This window comes from Typopeltis vanoorti, chromosome 14, assembly GCF_054136105.1.
Source record: "Typopeltis vanoorti isolate ZY-2024b chromosome 14, IOZ_Tvanoo_1.0, whole genome shotgun sequence".
Taxonomy (NCBI): Eukaryota; Metazoa; Arthropoda; class Arachnida; order Uropygi; family Thelyphonidae; genus Typopeltis; species Typopeltis vanoorti.
Genome location: NC_143562.1, coordinates 87,901,354 through 87,915,728, shown reverse-complemented (window position 1 = coordinate 87,915,728; position 14,375 = coordinate 87,901,354). Strand labels below are relative to the sequence as shown.

The 14,375-nt window shown below is 34.5% G+C and overlaps 1 protein-coding gene across 2 annotated transcripts in view; it reads left to right on the top strand.

Moving 5' to 3' along the window:
- LOC150099735 (HAUS augmin-like complex subunit 1) overlaps positions 1–14,375 on the top strand; it is a 140,790-nt gene that overhangs the window by 96,523 nt on the left and 29,892 nt on the right. For both annotated transcript variants that reach the window (XM_090404240.1, XM_090404239.1), the window contains exon 6: positions 8,769–8,834. In XM_090404240.1, the coding sequence (XP_090260366.1) occupies positions 8,769–8,834 (66 nt within the window). The remainder of the gene's footprint in view (positions 1–8,768; positions 8,835–14,375) is intronic.

Below are 14,375 nucleotides of genomic sequence, written 5' to 3'. Positions count from 1 at the left end.
TGAAAAACATGCTAACAGGTAAAGATAAGGAATTTATTATCCCTCTTTATAAGGCTGTGATTTTGTCACCTGGGTTTCTTTGGGACAAGGAGGTGGTCGAGAGGATTCAGAGATGAGTGACCAAGATGGTGACAAGTCTGTGGAATGTTCCTTACGAGGATAAGTTGAAGGTTTGTTGGTTACAAAGTCTAGCTGATAGGCAGAAAAGGGGACAGGATAGAAACTTTTAAGATATTAAAGGGGTTTTATAAAATTGATGCAAGTGAAATTTTTCAATATATGACAAATAGAGAACTAGGGGCCATATGTGGAAGTTGTGTAAGAGTGTGGTTAGTAGGGGTGTGCAGACCAGATTTTTTGCTTGGAGAGAGTGGTGAGTGAGTGGAATGGATTGTCAGAATTGATTTTGAGTTCCCTTAGAGTGAATCCATTCACTCTAAGGGAAGGCATAAACTTAGCTGAGTGATTAGAATCTTATTTTTTGAAATGCAGATCTATTGATTGAAAGGAGCATAAAGTTAAAAAGGGAGTATTGTAATACTAAAAATAGGACACCAATTGTTTCTGAAAGAAAACCATCTAAAAGAACGTTTATTCCTGTCATTGTAAAAATAGAATTTAGCTTGATGTAAAAATTTATTTATTTTATTTTATTTTATTTTTATTTTTTTATTTTTATTTTATTTATTTATTTTTTTTTTTTTCACCAGAGGTCACGCCAGTAGAATAACATGTGATCAAATCATTGATTCTCTAGCTTACAGTTAATGATGTAACTCAACTTATTCTGTATACTTATGTATGCTCCAGATGATGATCTTGATGTGAAGATCGAAACGTCGGGATAATAAAAAAAAAGTTTTTTAACACGGTTGTAAATTCCATAAAATTTTTAAAATGAGTTCAAAAGGGAGCTTTAAAAATGCTTAGCTCTATATCATGAAATTTACAAAGATCTATGAATCAAAATCAAACAAAACCATATTATTGATTTTTTCAAAAAAAAAAAAAAGAAGATACATGAAATCTAGATACTGCAGAAGATAATGTAATGCTCAGTTAATTTTCTTCCTCTTCATTGCTATTAAGCACAATTAAATGAGAATGTTTTCTCTGTTGCACTTTCTGAACTTTCTTCTGCGGTATCTAAATTTCATGTATCTTCTTTTTTAAAAAAAATCAGTAATATGGTTTTGTTTGCTTTTTCTTCATGGATCTTGGTAAATTTCATGATATGGAGCTAAACATTTTTAAAGTTCCCTTTTGAACTTTATGCTCCTTTCAGTCAATGGATCTGCATTCAAAAAATAAGATTCTAATTGCTCAGCTAAGTTTATGCCTTCCCATATGTTTTTTTTTTTTTTGACAAAGAAAACGATATCAGTAAGAACAGAGGACTTCACCTCATTCCTAGCAAGACAAAAATTATGGATCTCAAAGGAAATACAGAGAGGGTATATCCTGAGAAACCTTAATAGATCTGATTCCTTAATTATTTAATTATCTCCTGAACCTTAATTATCTCCTTGAGTACCTTAATAGAGAAAGAATTGAGGAAATAGGCAAGTTTGAGTACCTGGGATCCATTATTAATGCAAAGAAACAACAGTCAGAGACTTGTCTAAAATCTGGAAGGATGGATCTGTCTTCACATGAACAAAGTTGAGGATTGTGGATGCAGCTGTTTTCCAACACCAACTTATGGATGTGAGACTTGGAACCTAAAGAAGTCTGATAGGAAAAGGATAGCTGCTTTTGAGATGAGTAACAGAAGACTGTTGAGGATATCATATACTGAAAGGCAGACAAACAGATGGGTGCTAGAAAGGATAATATCAGCAGAACTTTAAGAACTTCTTTAAGGCTCCTTAAAGAAGAAAGTTGAAATACTTGGAACAACTTGAAAGGATGGAAGGAGGACTTCTCAAAACAGTAATAGAAGGTAAAGTCCCTGGAAAAAGAGAAAGGGATAGACCATCAATGAGATGGATAGGTGGCATGTCTGGAGTGACATCATCAGAGAGTTAAAGTTTCCAGAAAAGCATACAATAGGGCCACCTTGCAAGGACTGGTATGGCACATTCTGAGTGACTATATATATATATATATAGTATCTGTTTGATGTCCAAGGAATAGATGAATGGTATGTATTTTAGTGTAAAATTGGGAACTTCAGAATTTTCATCCACATTATTATCCTCTGAATTGATTTGGTTTTCTGGTGCCATTTCTACCAATTTGCTCCATCAACATGTTTTTCTACTCAATTCTTGAATGTTTTCAGTAGTCATACATCATCAAAGCCTTCCCCTCCTAGCAATCCGCAGCAGGATTCACCAAAAAGAATGGAAATGATGAAAAATTTACATCCACCATAATATCTGAGTTCTCCTCTATACACAAGAGTTCAAAAATACTGTTATGAGGTTTGCAGTGGTTTTCTGTGTTAAGGTGAAATCGTGTTATATAAGTACTGTGTTGTGTGAGAATTGTTACTGTTCTCTAATCATATTAGAGTGAAAGAAGTACTATGCTGTTTGGGGAAGTTGCCTGTATATTCATGTTTTATGTTAAATCAAGTTGAATAGGATGGAGTTATACACTATTACCACTTCATTTATGATCTATGCAAATCCTGTTAAATACATTGTAGTATTTAGGTGCCGTTTTTGGTGAAAATTGCAAACTTTTGCTGAAATAGATAATAGAATAAGGAAAGTATGGTTGGGGAGTTATTGAATATAATGTTGAAGGAGAGAGGAATCGGTTTTACCTGCACCTTTTATATAGAAGAACAAGGTTAATCTCCTACTACACCCTCTGTCCAAAAAGAAACCGAACTTTCCCCAAAATAGAAGAAACTAGTGGCGCCACCTACTGTATCTTTTTATTGTCAAAAGCAGCAACCTTCATTAGTGTTGTGTCAACTGTGTATGATATTTGTTTCATTAGAAGCCGAGTTATAGTGCCAAGAGTGACAGCGTGTTTTGACGAATGGTCGGAAAATGAGTTTCAAACAGAGAGCTGCAATTGACTTTTGTGTTAAACTTGGTAAAAGTTTTACTGAAACGTATCAAATGCTTCAAAAAGCATATGGTGATGAATGCTTATCCCATACTCAAGTTTACGAGTAGTTTAAGCGACTTCAAAGTGCTCATGAGACACTTGAGGACGACGAAAAGCCAGGCCTTCCAAAAACCAGACTGAGCGAAGTTAACATCCAAAAAGTGCGTGATTTCATTAAAGAAAAACCCAAAATCTTCTGTGAGATTGATTGAAGATGAATTGGGAATTCCAAAATCAACTGTGCACAACATTTTGACCGAGAGTTTGGGCCTTCATATATTTAATTTGCGATTTGTTCCCCACAAGTTGACCGACGACCAAAAAAATGTATCATATTGAACACTGCAAGGACCTCATTAAAACCACTCGTAAGGACTCAAACTTCCTTGAAACGATCATTACTGGTGATGAAACATGGGAGTATGAGCCCGAAACAAAGCGCGAGAGTGCTGAGTGGAGACCACCAGAAGAGGGGCATCTGAAAGAAAGTCGCTTAGAGAAGTCAAAAGTAAAGACAATGCTAATTTTTTTCTACCATTCCAAGGTCATTATCCACAAAGAATTCATTCCACCTGGCTAAATGGTCAGTGGTGAGTTTTATCTCGAAGTTTTGAAGTGATTGATGGTGAGAATTCGTCGTGTATGGCATGAATATCATGATTCAGGCAGCTGGTTGCTTTTGCACGATAATGCGGCATCTCATCGTTCGAACCTTGCGAGACAGTTTTTGAGCAAAAACCAAGTTTGGGTGTTGGAGAACTCTCCGTATTCATCTGATTTAGCACCCTGTGACTTCTTTCTCTTCCCCGACTTCATTTGCCAATGAAAGGAAAGTGATACAACACCATTGATTCAAGTGGCAGTAACCACGACCCGCAACAATATCCCAAAAACCGATATAAAAAACTCATTTAACGAATTAATTGACCATGCCAAACGCTGTATTAAAGCTGAGGGAGAGTGTATTGATTGAAATAAATGATTTGAATAATTATAATTGGCCTGTGTTTTATTTTCTATCAAAAGTTCGGTTTCTTTTTGGACAGAGGGTGTATACCATGAACTGCTTGCAGCATGTCTTCTTTGATCTTTTACTGGAAGGAGGACATCAGAAAAATCCTCAGTCTTGATACATATAAGCCTTCTCTCCTGGTCCTGATGATATCTGTCCAATTTTGCTAAAAAATTGTGCTCCAGAATTAACATCCATACATTCATCCTATATCACTAGATAAGTTTGTCCCTAAAAGGGAAATAAGTCAGCCATCAAAATGTTGTTCCATTTCCTCCTGTTAATGACCTGTAGTCATTAACAACCAGTTATTTCTTTAATACATAGAGGCCCATTAGTTAATTATCACACAGTCCATGGAAAGATTTGAAGAAGCTTGTGGTTGCTCTTGATATTTTCAAGGCATTTGATAGTGTCTGGTATTGAGGTCTTCTTACTAAGCTACCATCTTATCCCCTGCCTGACATTAGTGATTGGTTTGTCAACTTCCTCTCTAGTCATTCATTGTATATCACATAGACGACTTCCATCTGATTTCTTTTGACATAAAAGTATTCTGTACATCTGAAATTATTTGAAAGATATTTGAGAAAGGTACTCTCATTTAACGGTTTGCTACATGAGAGTGTTAGTTGTCAAATAACAATAAAAGAGAAATAAAAGTGAATGTGAGAATTACAAGAGAAGTTCTCTGTTGAGGTAAGATTTATGTAGGCCAAGAAAACTTGTGGAAGAAAATCTGGATTCAGATCAAATAAGGGTTGTGAAGATCAGATTTTTACTTCAAGATAAATAGTTGAGAAATCATGATACTACAATAAGATCTGTATTTAAATTTGATAGATCTGGAAAAAGCACACAGGATAGCAAGAGAAAAGCTGTTTTAAACTGTGTAATCATGTGGACTAAACAAGACATTATATACAGCAATATATATAATATGTATTTAAGTTGTAAATAGCTATTAAAATTGAAGTAAGTGCAGGGAAATGGTCTGATATAGTACAGTTATCTTTACTGTTATTTGTCAGATCACATGGAAGAAAATGGCATTAAATATTATATTAAAATTGAAAATATCCACCCTAGCTCCTTATTTTATACAGATATAATATGCTTAAAAAATTCAGTGCATCTTCGTGACCAACTACATTGAATAATTTCTTTAACAAGTTTGGTATGAAAATCAACAAATTTATGAGAAATGTGGGCAGGAGTAATTACATGGAAAAACCCAACTGCATTCTCACTTCTAAGAATCTATAGAACAAGTAAAATGTCAGCTTTTTAGGTATAATTTTTAGTGAAGATGGCAAATTAAATTTGGAAACAGATTGCAGGGAGCTAGTTTAATATATTTATATGGAATAAGAGATAAATTAGCCAAACATTAATCTTATTGTAATTTTTTAATAATTGGGTATTTGCTGACCGTCTGTTGTCCTACTGACGCTATAGTGGTGCTTTTTGAAAACAATTCTTTTATTGTAATTTTATTTTGTGTTCCATTGTTATTGTACTGAAAATGTGCAACTTAGGTGAAAATTTTACAGCTAATAAATTTATATCACATAAGTTTAAGTTTCCATCTTTAATTTTCCAAAGTATGTCAGCTTACATATCTATATTGAAGCAGTAATCTTTTTCAGAACTCTTTCATCCACAGTCTCTAATCTTTGATTAAGTTTTTTTTTATTTCCAGCTCTTAGATCTATAAATTAAAACTGGTTTGAACACTGTCTTGTATACAAATTGTTTAATTTTTTTTTTTTAATTTCTCTCTTATTGTATATAAATTTATTCAGTTGGATTCCTACCATATCAGCTTTGCTAATTCTTTGACTATTTCTCTATCTAATTTGCAGTCTTCTAAAAATTGTGCCTAAATAGCCGAAATGTTTTACTTGTTCTATAGTTTTTTCATTCAGGATGTAGTTAATATTTTGAATGTACCTGTCCATTTTCATAGTCATTTTCATTAAACTGATTTTCATACCAGATTCAATTTAGTTAGGGAATCCTAAGTAAATTGAATAACTTTAGGACTATAATGATCTGCTTGAAGTAAAGAGCCAAGATTAACATTTTCAATTCTGATATCAGGTACAATGATATCAGAATTTCTTTATAATATGATGCATATAGATGATGAATAACAAAGGAGATAATGTGGACCCTTGTCTCACACTTTATTTTATGTTGAACCATCTTCCTGTACCTCCTTGAATGCTAACTGTTGAATTACAACTCAGATATAGACTGTATTGGTATGCCCCATTTATCATATAATCATATGTGCAGTTTTGAACATACAATTTGATTGGAGTAAAAATGGCTTGTGCCATGAACATGTATGTTTGGAGCATTGCTAGGCTCTCATTCCATTTTCTGTTTGGGCAGATTGTATTTGTGTTAATTTGTGTGTATATTTCAGTTTTGGGAGATGAATTTCATTGTCTGTTCTGAGACCACTCTTCAGTTATTGGTTTTAAAAAAAGTTCCATGTTTAATCTCTAGATCATAGTTTTTGGAGTATTAAAAAAATTAAATTTGCATAAATTATGCATGACTGTCATGAACTTTGAGTATATTCATTTTGGTATATTTTTGTAATTAAAAAAAAAAGAGAGTGAATTAAAGAACCATTAAACTGTATGCATTAAAAACAGGATGTATTTAAGAGAGAGAGAGAGAAAATTTGTTGGTATATTATAAACTAGTTATTTTCAAAATGCTTAACAGAAGAATGAAGCTTGGTATTTTTTGGCATCATCATTCAATGAGAAGGTTGAAAATTTAGTGTACAAACATCATTTAAACATAGATACAAGAGCATTTAGCAATCTAATTGACTTAATGATTAATATACTAGTTTTTCACCCAACAGGCTGTGGGTTCAAATCCTTTTTGGGCATGAATCTGAATTTCATCACTGTGTGTGAGATCGTCATCACAGATATTGGAGACCTGAAGTGGATTGAAAATGTTTCATATTTGTGCTTTGGGCAGGATTTTGAGATTAAATTAAAAAATTAAAAATCCATAGCTTTCGTGGTCCACCTACAGTACTAATGGTCTGTAGGTGGACCACGTTTTATGGGTTGGAGCACATTAAAAAAAAAAAAAAAAAGTTAGGACTTTCTTTTCAAGAAATACAAATCTACTCATGAAAAATCACAGAAGCATGTGCTGCAAGTTAAAGGGAAGGAGGAAAGAACATGGAGAGTGGCAATGTCAGACATCCGTTTTGCCATTAATGAAATCACAGGAAATCAAATGAACTCCATTTTCCTGAGTTGGAAAATATATATTACTATAATCAATATGGTTGCCTAGTTAGGTAAAAATTTTATTAAGTTTTCAGAACTCATACAATTTTTAATCTTCATTATGGTATCTAAAATTACCAAAACAAATGAATATGTACTTTTTTTTATTGTATTAAAATTTATCATCATCATTTATTTATAATTTTACAATTATAAATTGGGAAACCAATCAAAACCAATAAGTAGTCTGTGTACACTAAGATAGGACTTGGAGGTTGTTATGATGCGAAGGAAAACCAGGCTTCTCTGTCATATGCTAATTGACGGATCTCTGATGCAGAGAGTTGGGGGAAAACGAGGAGAATATTGCTGATGTATTTCCAATATGGAGTTCAGGGTCTGCCTCTATTTTCTTTTTCCATCTGTAGGGGTGTAGAGGTCCAGAGCATCAAAGGGTACAGAGGGTGGATGTCTAAGTTGGTGGCTGAGCCATTTTATTTGGTTTCTTTGAACAGTGCTGACTAGAGGATCTTGCTGGGTTTCATCTAATATAATATAATATAGACTGAATATAGACTAATATAGTTAGGAATGTGGCCTTCCCAGGAGTAATCCAGGATATTTCTTAGACAAGTAGTTCCAAAGCTATTTATAATATTGGTCGCTGCTTTTGTTGAGATGTTCCAGGTTTGTGAGCCATACAGAAAGATAGACTGGCTGGTGCATTTATAAAGACGAATTTTCGTCTCTCTTTCCTTTGAGATGAGGCTCGACTTCCATACTTTATTAAGACCTGTGGAACTGCAGTGCTTTCTGCTTTCTTGTTTTAACGTCTATTAAGGAATCTGAGATGCATGATCCAAGGTATTCAAAGTCCTCTACTAATTCAAGGTGATCATTTTGATGTATATAGATGTGCTCATCTATCTGATGTTTTAATATCTTTGTTTTTTAGGCGTTTATTTTTAGTCCAAATATTTCTGCGGTTCTCCTAAGGCTGCTGAAGCAGTTTTGGGCTTCTGTAATGTTGGAGTCATTGAGGACTATATCATCTGCAAAGCTCAGGTCTTCAAGGTGCATCTGTATATATGAGTCTTTGATAAGAATTCCAGATTTAACTTGCATTAATTTAAAAATATAGCCAATCACTATGATGAAGAGATATGGGACCAGAGTATCCCCAGGTAGGACTCCTGTGGTGATAGGAAAACTGTCTGTTTTGTCTCCATTAACTAGTACTGTGAAATTTATAAAATTTATAAACTAGTACTTTGAAAAATGTATAAATTAAAATTAATACATTTAATTTTTTTTTAATAAAGAATTGTATTTTTACCAACTTCCATCCAAGTATAGCAGCTGGCGATATGCATATTTTTGATATGAAATATTGAATGTTTCTATTTTTTTTTTTTTTTTAGAAAAAATTACAGGCAGCTAGAGCAGATCCAACATTATATCATGATGTCCTCATTAGAAAAGTGGAGGTAAGACTTGTTTTCAAGCGATAATATTTATATATACACACAATATTTACACTCGCTCTCACTACAGTAAAACACCATTACAATGAACGGACTCACTATAATAAACTGCTTATAGGTCTCACCCAAAGCAATTTAGTATTTTTAAAGAAATTCATTATTGTAAATGTTTTGCCATACCATTTCTTTAATCCCTGTGAGTAGTAGAAGTATGTATATGCAACTACTCAATATAGTTGCATATACTATATCATCTTTTCCACTGGTTTTTACCTGGCTAGTTCAATGACTTTACTAATCATAAATTTCTGATATGTACCCTCAGGGAGTGCACAGGATATTTTGATAGTATTTCATGTAAAGATTACATCATTACTAACTTCCTGTTAGCAGTTTGCCTCCAAATTAATGTGTTCTCTCTCAGGACCTCTGTTATCTGATCTCATATTGTGGTCTTCTAAGGCACTTCTTACTGTATCAATCCACCTAGATCTTGGTTTTCCTTTGGATGTCTTTTTTTTTCTGCCATTCTGGGGGAAAAAAAGAAAGAAAGAAAAGACACCTTTTACTAACCTTTCCTCTTCTGTTTTGAAAACTGGGACATTTTTGAGAGTGAAAGGCAGGCTAAAAATTAAAATTTTATAATATTTTGAAATATTAATTTATTCACAAGACTGTTCCAGATAAATGGAGACAATGTCTTAACCCTGAAAAAGAGGACCTTGTTAGATGATGAAGCAGGAAAAACAACAGAAAAGGACAACCTAAAAGGATCAACCTTAAAACAAAGAAAATTACAAATAGGAACATTTAATTATAGAACATTAAGAACAAAAGATCTGGTCATTCTTGAACAAATCCTAAAACCCATCCATCACAAGAGTTCAAGATCAGTACTATCAACATAAGAAGCCTGAATGGCAAAGAAATGGAGCTAGCTAAGGATTTGGATAAGTACCAGATTAACATAATAGTGGCGAATGAAACAAAAAAGGCCAAAACTGGTGAGATCTTTCTGAGCAATAAATACAAAATGTTATATTCAGGCAATGACAATCAACAAAGACTAGAGACTGCAGATTGCAGAGTCCTGAGAAATATTACAGATGGCATCAATGTAAGTATGCGTTAGCAGAACTAATTTCAGGTGGTATGGTCACTTAAACAGAATGGGACAGGAAAGATTAGCAAAACAAGTGTTCTCTGCCAGGTTGGCAGGAGAAAAAAAAAGACCCAGAGGAAGACCAAGATATAGGTGGATTGATACAGTAAAAAGTGCCTTAGAAGACAGAAATATAAGAAGATCTGATAATATTGGAGTCTTGATAGGTAACAGACTGATTTGGAAGAAAATTGTAGATAGAAAGTAATGATGTAATTTTTCATGTAGTTCTATCATATCCTATACACCCCTAGAGGGTAAATATCAGGAATTTGATGATGAACACAAAAAATTGAGCACCTTTTCCTTCATTATCAATCAGTTAGAATAAAAACAGTGGTATAGGCATAGAGGGAAGGGCTCATTAAGATCTCTTAAAAAAGATCTATCTATATCTATATGCTCACCGGGCATCTATAGATGCCATATTGTCACTCCGATACCCGTGATGTGCCACACCAGGTTCGCCACGTAGTCCTGTTGTTTGCTTTTCTGGCAGTCTCAACTCTCTGAAGATTAGTCACTTCACACACACCATCCATCCATCTCATTGATGGTCTACCCCTTCCTCTTTTTCCAGGAACTTTACCTTCTATTACTGTTCTGAGAAGTCCCACTTCCATCCTTTCTATGTGTCCAAAATATTATAACTTTCTTCTATCAATACCCTTAAGAAGCCTTGAAGTTCTACTGATCTTTTCTAACACCTATTCATTTGTATGCCTTTTAGTGTTATGGTGTTATAGAAGGAGATATCTGTTTCTTATCTGACTGCTTTAGGTTCCACGTCTCGCATCCATAAGTTGCTGTTGGAAAAACAACTGTATCCAAAATCCTCAACTTTGTTCCTATGGAGATAGATCCACCTTCAAGATTTTAGACAGATCTCTTTTAGCCATTTCTAACCTCCTCCTTTTTATTAGTACCTGGAGTAACTCCCAGGTACCTGGTGCTTCTCTGTTTGTATTTCTTTTGAGAACCATAATCTTTGTCTTGCTAGGATTGAGTTGAAGTCCTGTGTTATTACTGATCTTGTTAACTTTCATGAATTAGTCCTAGTTCTTCCATGTTATTACAAAGGAGTACTGTATCATCAGCATACCTTAGATTACTGATCAATCTACCTCCTATCTTAATTCCTGTCCTGAGCTCATCCAATGCTTCATGCACGATGTCTTCTGCATATATACTAAACAAGTGAGGAGAAAGTAAACATCCTTGCCTAACTCCTTTTCCAACTTGAAGCCAGTCAGTCAATCTAACACCTGTTTTTACCGTGTTAAGAACAGGTGTTAGATTGACTGAACCTGTTCTTAACACGGTGTGGCTTCTTTCTCCCTGTACAAGTTGGCTATCAACCTGATAGTGTGTTGAGGAAAACCCATTATTTTCATTACTTCCCAGTTTCACATGCTCAACACACAGTCAAAACTTTAGAGTAGTCTAAGAAACACATTACCAGAGGGAGTCTGAATTCTTTGTATTTTTCTATGATCTGTCTAAGGCAAAGGATCTGATCTCTGGTCCCTTACCTTTCCTAAAACCTGCTTGTTTCGCGGGCATCTCTGCCTCAACTTTGGCCTCAATCCTATTTAACATGATCTTCAATAAAATTTTGCTTGCATGAGATATTAAACTAATAGTTCTTGCATGCCTTCATATCACCTTTCTTATATAGTGGTATGAAACCAACTTCTTCCAGTCTCTAGGCCTTGATCCCGTCTTCCATATCCTTGTAATCAATCTATGAGACACTCTTATCCCTCCACCCCCCTGTGGCCTTAATTAACCCTGCTGGGATTTCATCTGCACCTGGGGCCTTATTGCTGTTAAACTGCTTAACTGCTCTTTCAACTTCATACCTAAGTGGAGGAGGTTCCAAATCAAAATTTTCCTGGTGAGAGGGCTCCACATTTTCTTTATCCACTCTGCTGTACAGTTCCTCACAGTATTCTTTCCATCTGTTTTTGATTTCCAACTCTTCTGTTAGTAATGCTCAATTCCTGTCTTTGATGACATTAAATTTTGGCTTAAACTTGTGCTTTAAGTTACAAACTAAATAAAACATCCTTTTATAATTGCGCCTCCTCATCTGGAAATCTATCTCTTTACATTTATTACTATAGAACTTTCATTATCAAACAGAATAAAAACAGTGGTATAGGCATAGAGGGAAGGGCTCATTAAGATCTCTTAAAAAAAGATATATTTTATTCAGAAAGATGAAACTAGTTAAAGGTAATTAAAATTTATTTGAAGTTACACATACACCTACCCACACGCGCGCACACACACTTATAAAACCCATGTTTATGCTTAATTAGGCATGAATCAACTACATTAGGCCTTTTAATTTATTCTGGGGATTAGGTTCCTATAGAAGTGGATGTATATATTGAATCAGCATAAATGAAACCCAAATTTTATTTTAGGGAGATGCTTTCCAGTTGTTCGAAAATTGATTCTTTCATTCAGTAATACAAAAATTTTAATATTTTCACCATTATATATATGCATTAAAATAGCATTTATTTTGTAATACATGTATAATATATGTTAAATAAGTAGACACTACTGGTGAGAGGAAAGTTGTGGCTGTGGATCATCAGGACTGACTTGATCATATTCTGCCAACTTTGGATTAGTTGAAGGCTCTTTTTTTTTAAAATAAGAGAGAAGGATTGTTTGCATTTCTTGATGCGTGTTTCCTACGAACATAGTAAAAAAAAAAAAAAAAAAAAAAAAAAAAAAAAGCAGTCAACATGGTATGTATCGATTCTGATCTTTGTTCCTAGTCAGGATTGGTGTTGCCTGGCATCTGAGGGTAACTATTATTCCCAGCCAAACGTTTGCTGCATGTCATTTCAGTTTAAGAAATTAAAACTCGAACTGGCAGATGTCTATAAATCAGACACTTGTAAATCAAGGACTACCATAGTGATAATTAATTTTAATTCATAATTAATTAGCAAAATTCATTGGTTTTCTGGAGTAAGAAAATGAAAATTAAACATGAAATGTAATGTAGTCTGAATAGGCTTTAAATCCTTTTCTTGGAGAAAATAAGGATTTTTATTTTGTAATCCAACAATATGCGAAGCTTTAAGTGAGTTTGATTATATCCAGATCTTTGAATTTTTATTTCCTCTTTTCTTTTCCTCTTTGCTATTTCCTGCTATATGCTATCTTCAAAAAGAAATCAACAATATGATTTTCAGCTTCTTGTGTATATAATCAGCTGATGCTTTATGTAAAAATGGAATATGTTTTCCATTTTTACATGAACATTTGAAGCTGTTATTTATGTGAGCTTAGTTTTTACATATTCATAATTTCTGGCTTCTTGCTATTCCATTAACTTGTCCTTTAGAAATTCATGCACATAGTTGTGCTAATCTTGTAAATGTAGAAATGAATTACTTAGCATTTTTCATAAAGCTCACCAAAAATTTACATGGTAACATTAACATATGAACACATGAAGAATTCTGTTTCATGGGCAGGTAATGTGAATCTTTGGTGGGTGTCATAACTGGCAAAAGTTTTGAGAAGGTGAGCTGGACTTAGAACTCTAGTAGCTACAAGCAGCTGGCAAAGCTAGCTAACCCTTTCAGGTATACTGTGGTTCATGGTTCTCCTCTTGGAAACTTGGACCACAACCTCATACAAGTCTCTTTTGCCACAGAACAACCTCCACTCACCAGGTCACAGTCTTGTGTTCTTTAGCACTATAATGGTGCCAACTGGGAGGACCTCTGTGACTTCTATTCCTCTCCCAATTCCCATGGTCTGACTACTGCTTCAATTCTTCTGATCGAATTCTCAGACTGAAATCATCCTCACAGGAATGAAGTCTTTTATCGCTTATTCCACTCCAAATTCTTAGCCACCATCCAAGACTTGGTTCTCAAAAAAGTGTGCCAATGCTGTAAAAGAAAAAACTTCTGCTTACCACAATTAGCTCAAGACCAAAATTCCAGCTGCCCTCTCTACCTATGCTTCAGCCCAAAACAGTTGTAAAAGAATCATCATGAAGTCCAAGTCAGACTTTGAAAGGGCCAAATGCTGCAAACTTGTCTCCTATCTAAATGGCAGTCACTCCTTCTGGTCCCTTGCCAAGGCCATTGGGCACAACTTCTGTCCACCCACGTTTCCACCACTCTCACATCCCGATGGTAGTGTAGTCACTTCACCAAAAGACAAGGCTGACTTACTGGCATCACTCTTTTCTTCCAATTCCTGCATCAATCACCTGGACAGAGTTCCTTCCACTCCTCAAAGAATGACTCCCTTCATGTGTCCCATAGTCTTCTGACAAAAAGAAATTCGAAGATCCTTAATAGCCTGAACACAAACAAGGCATCTGGTCCTGATGATATCCC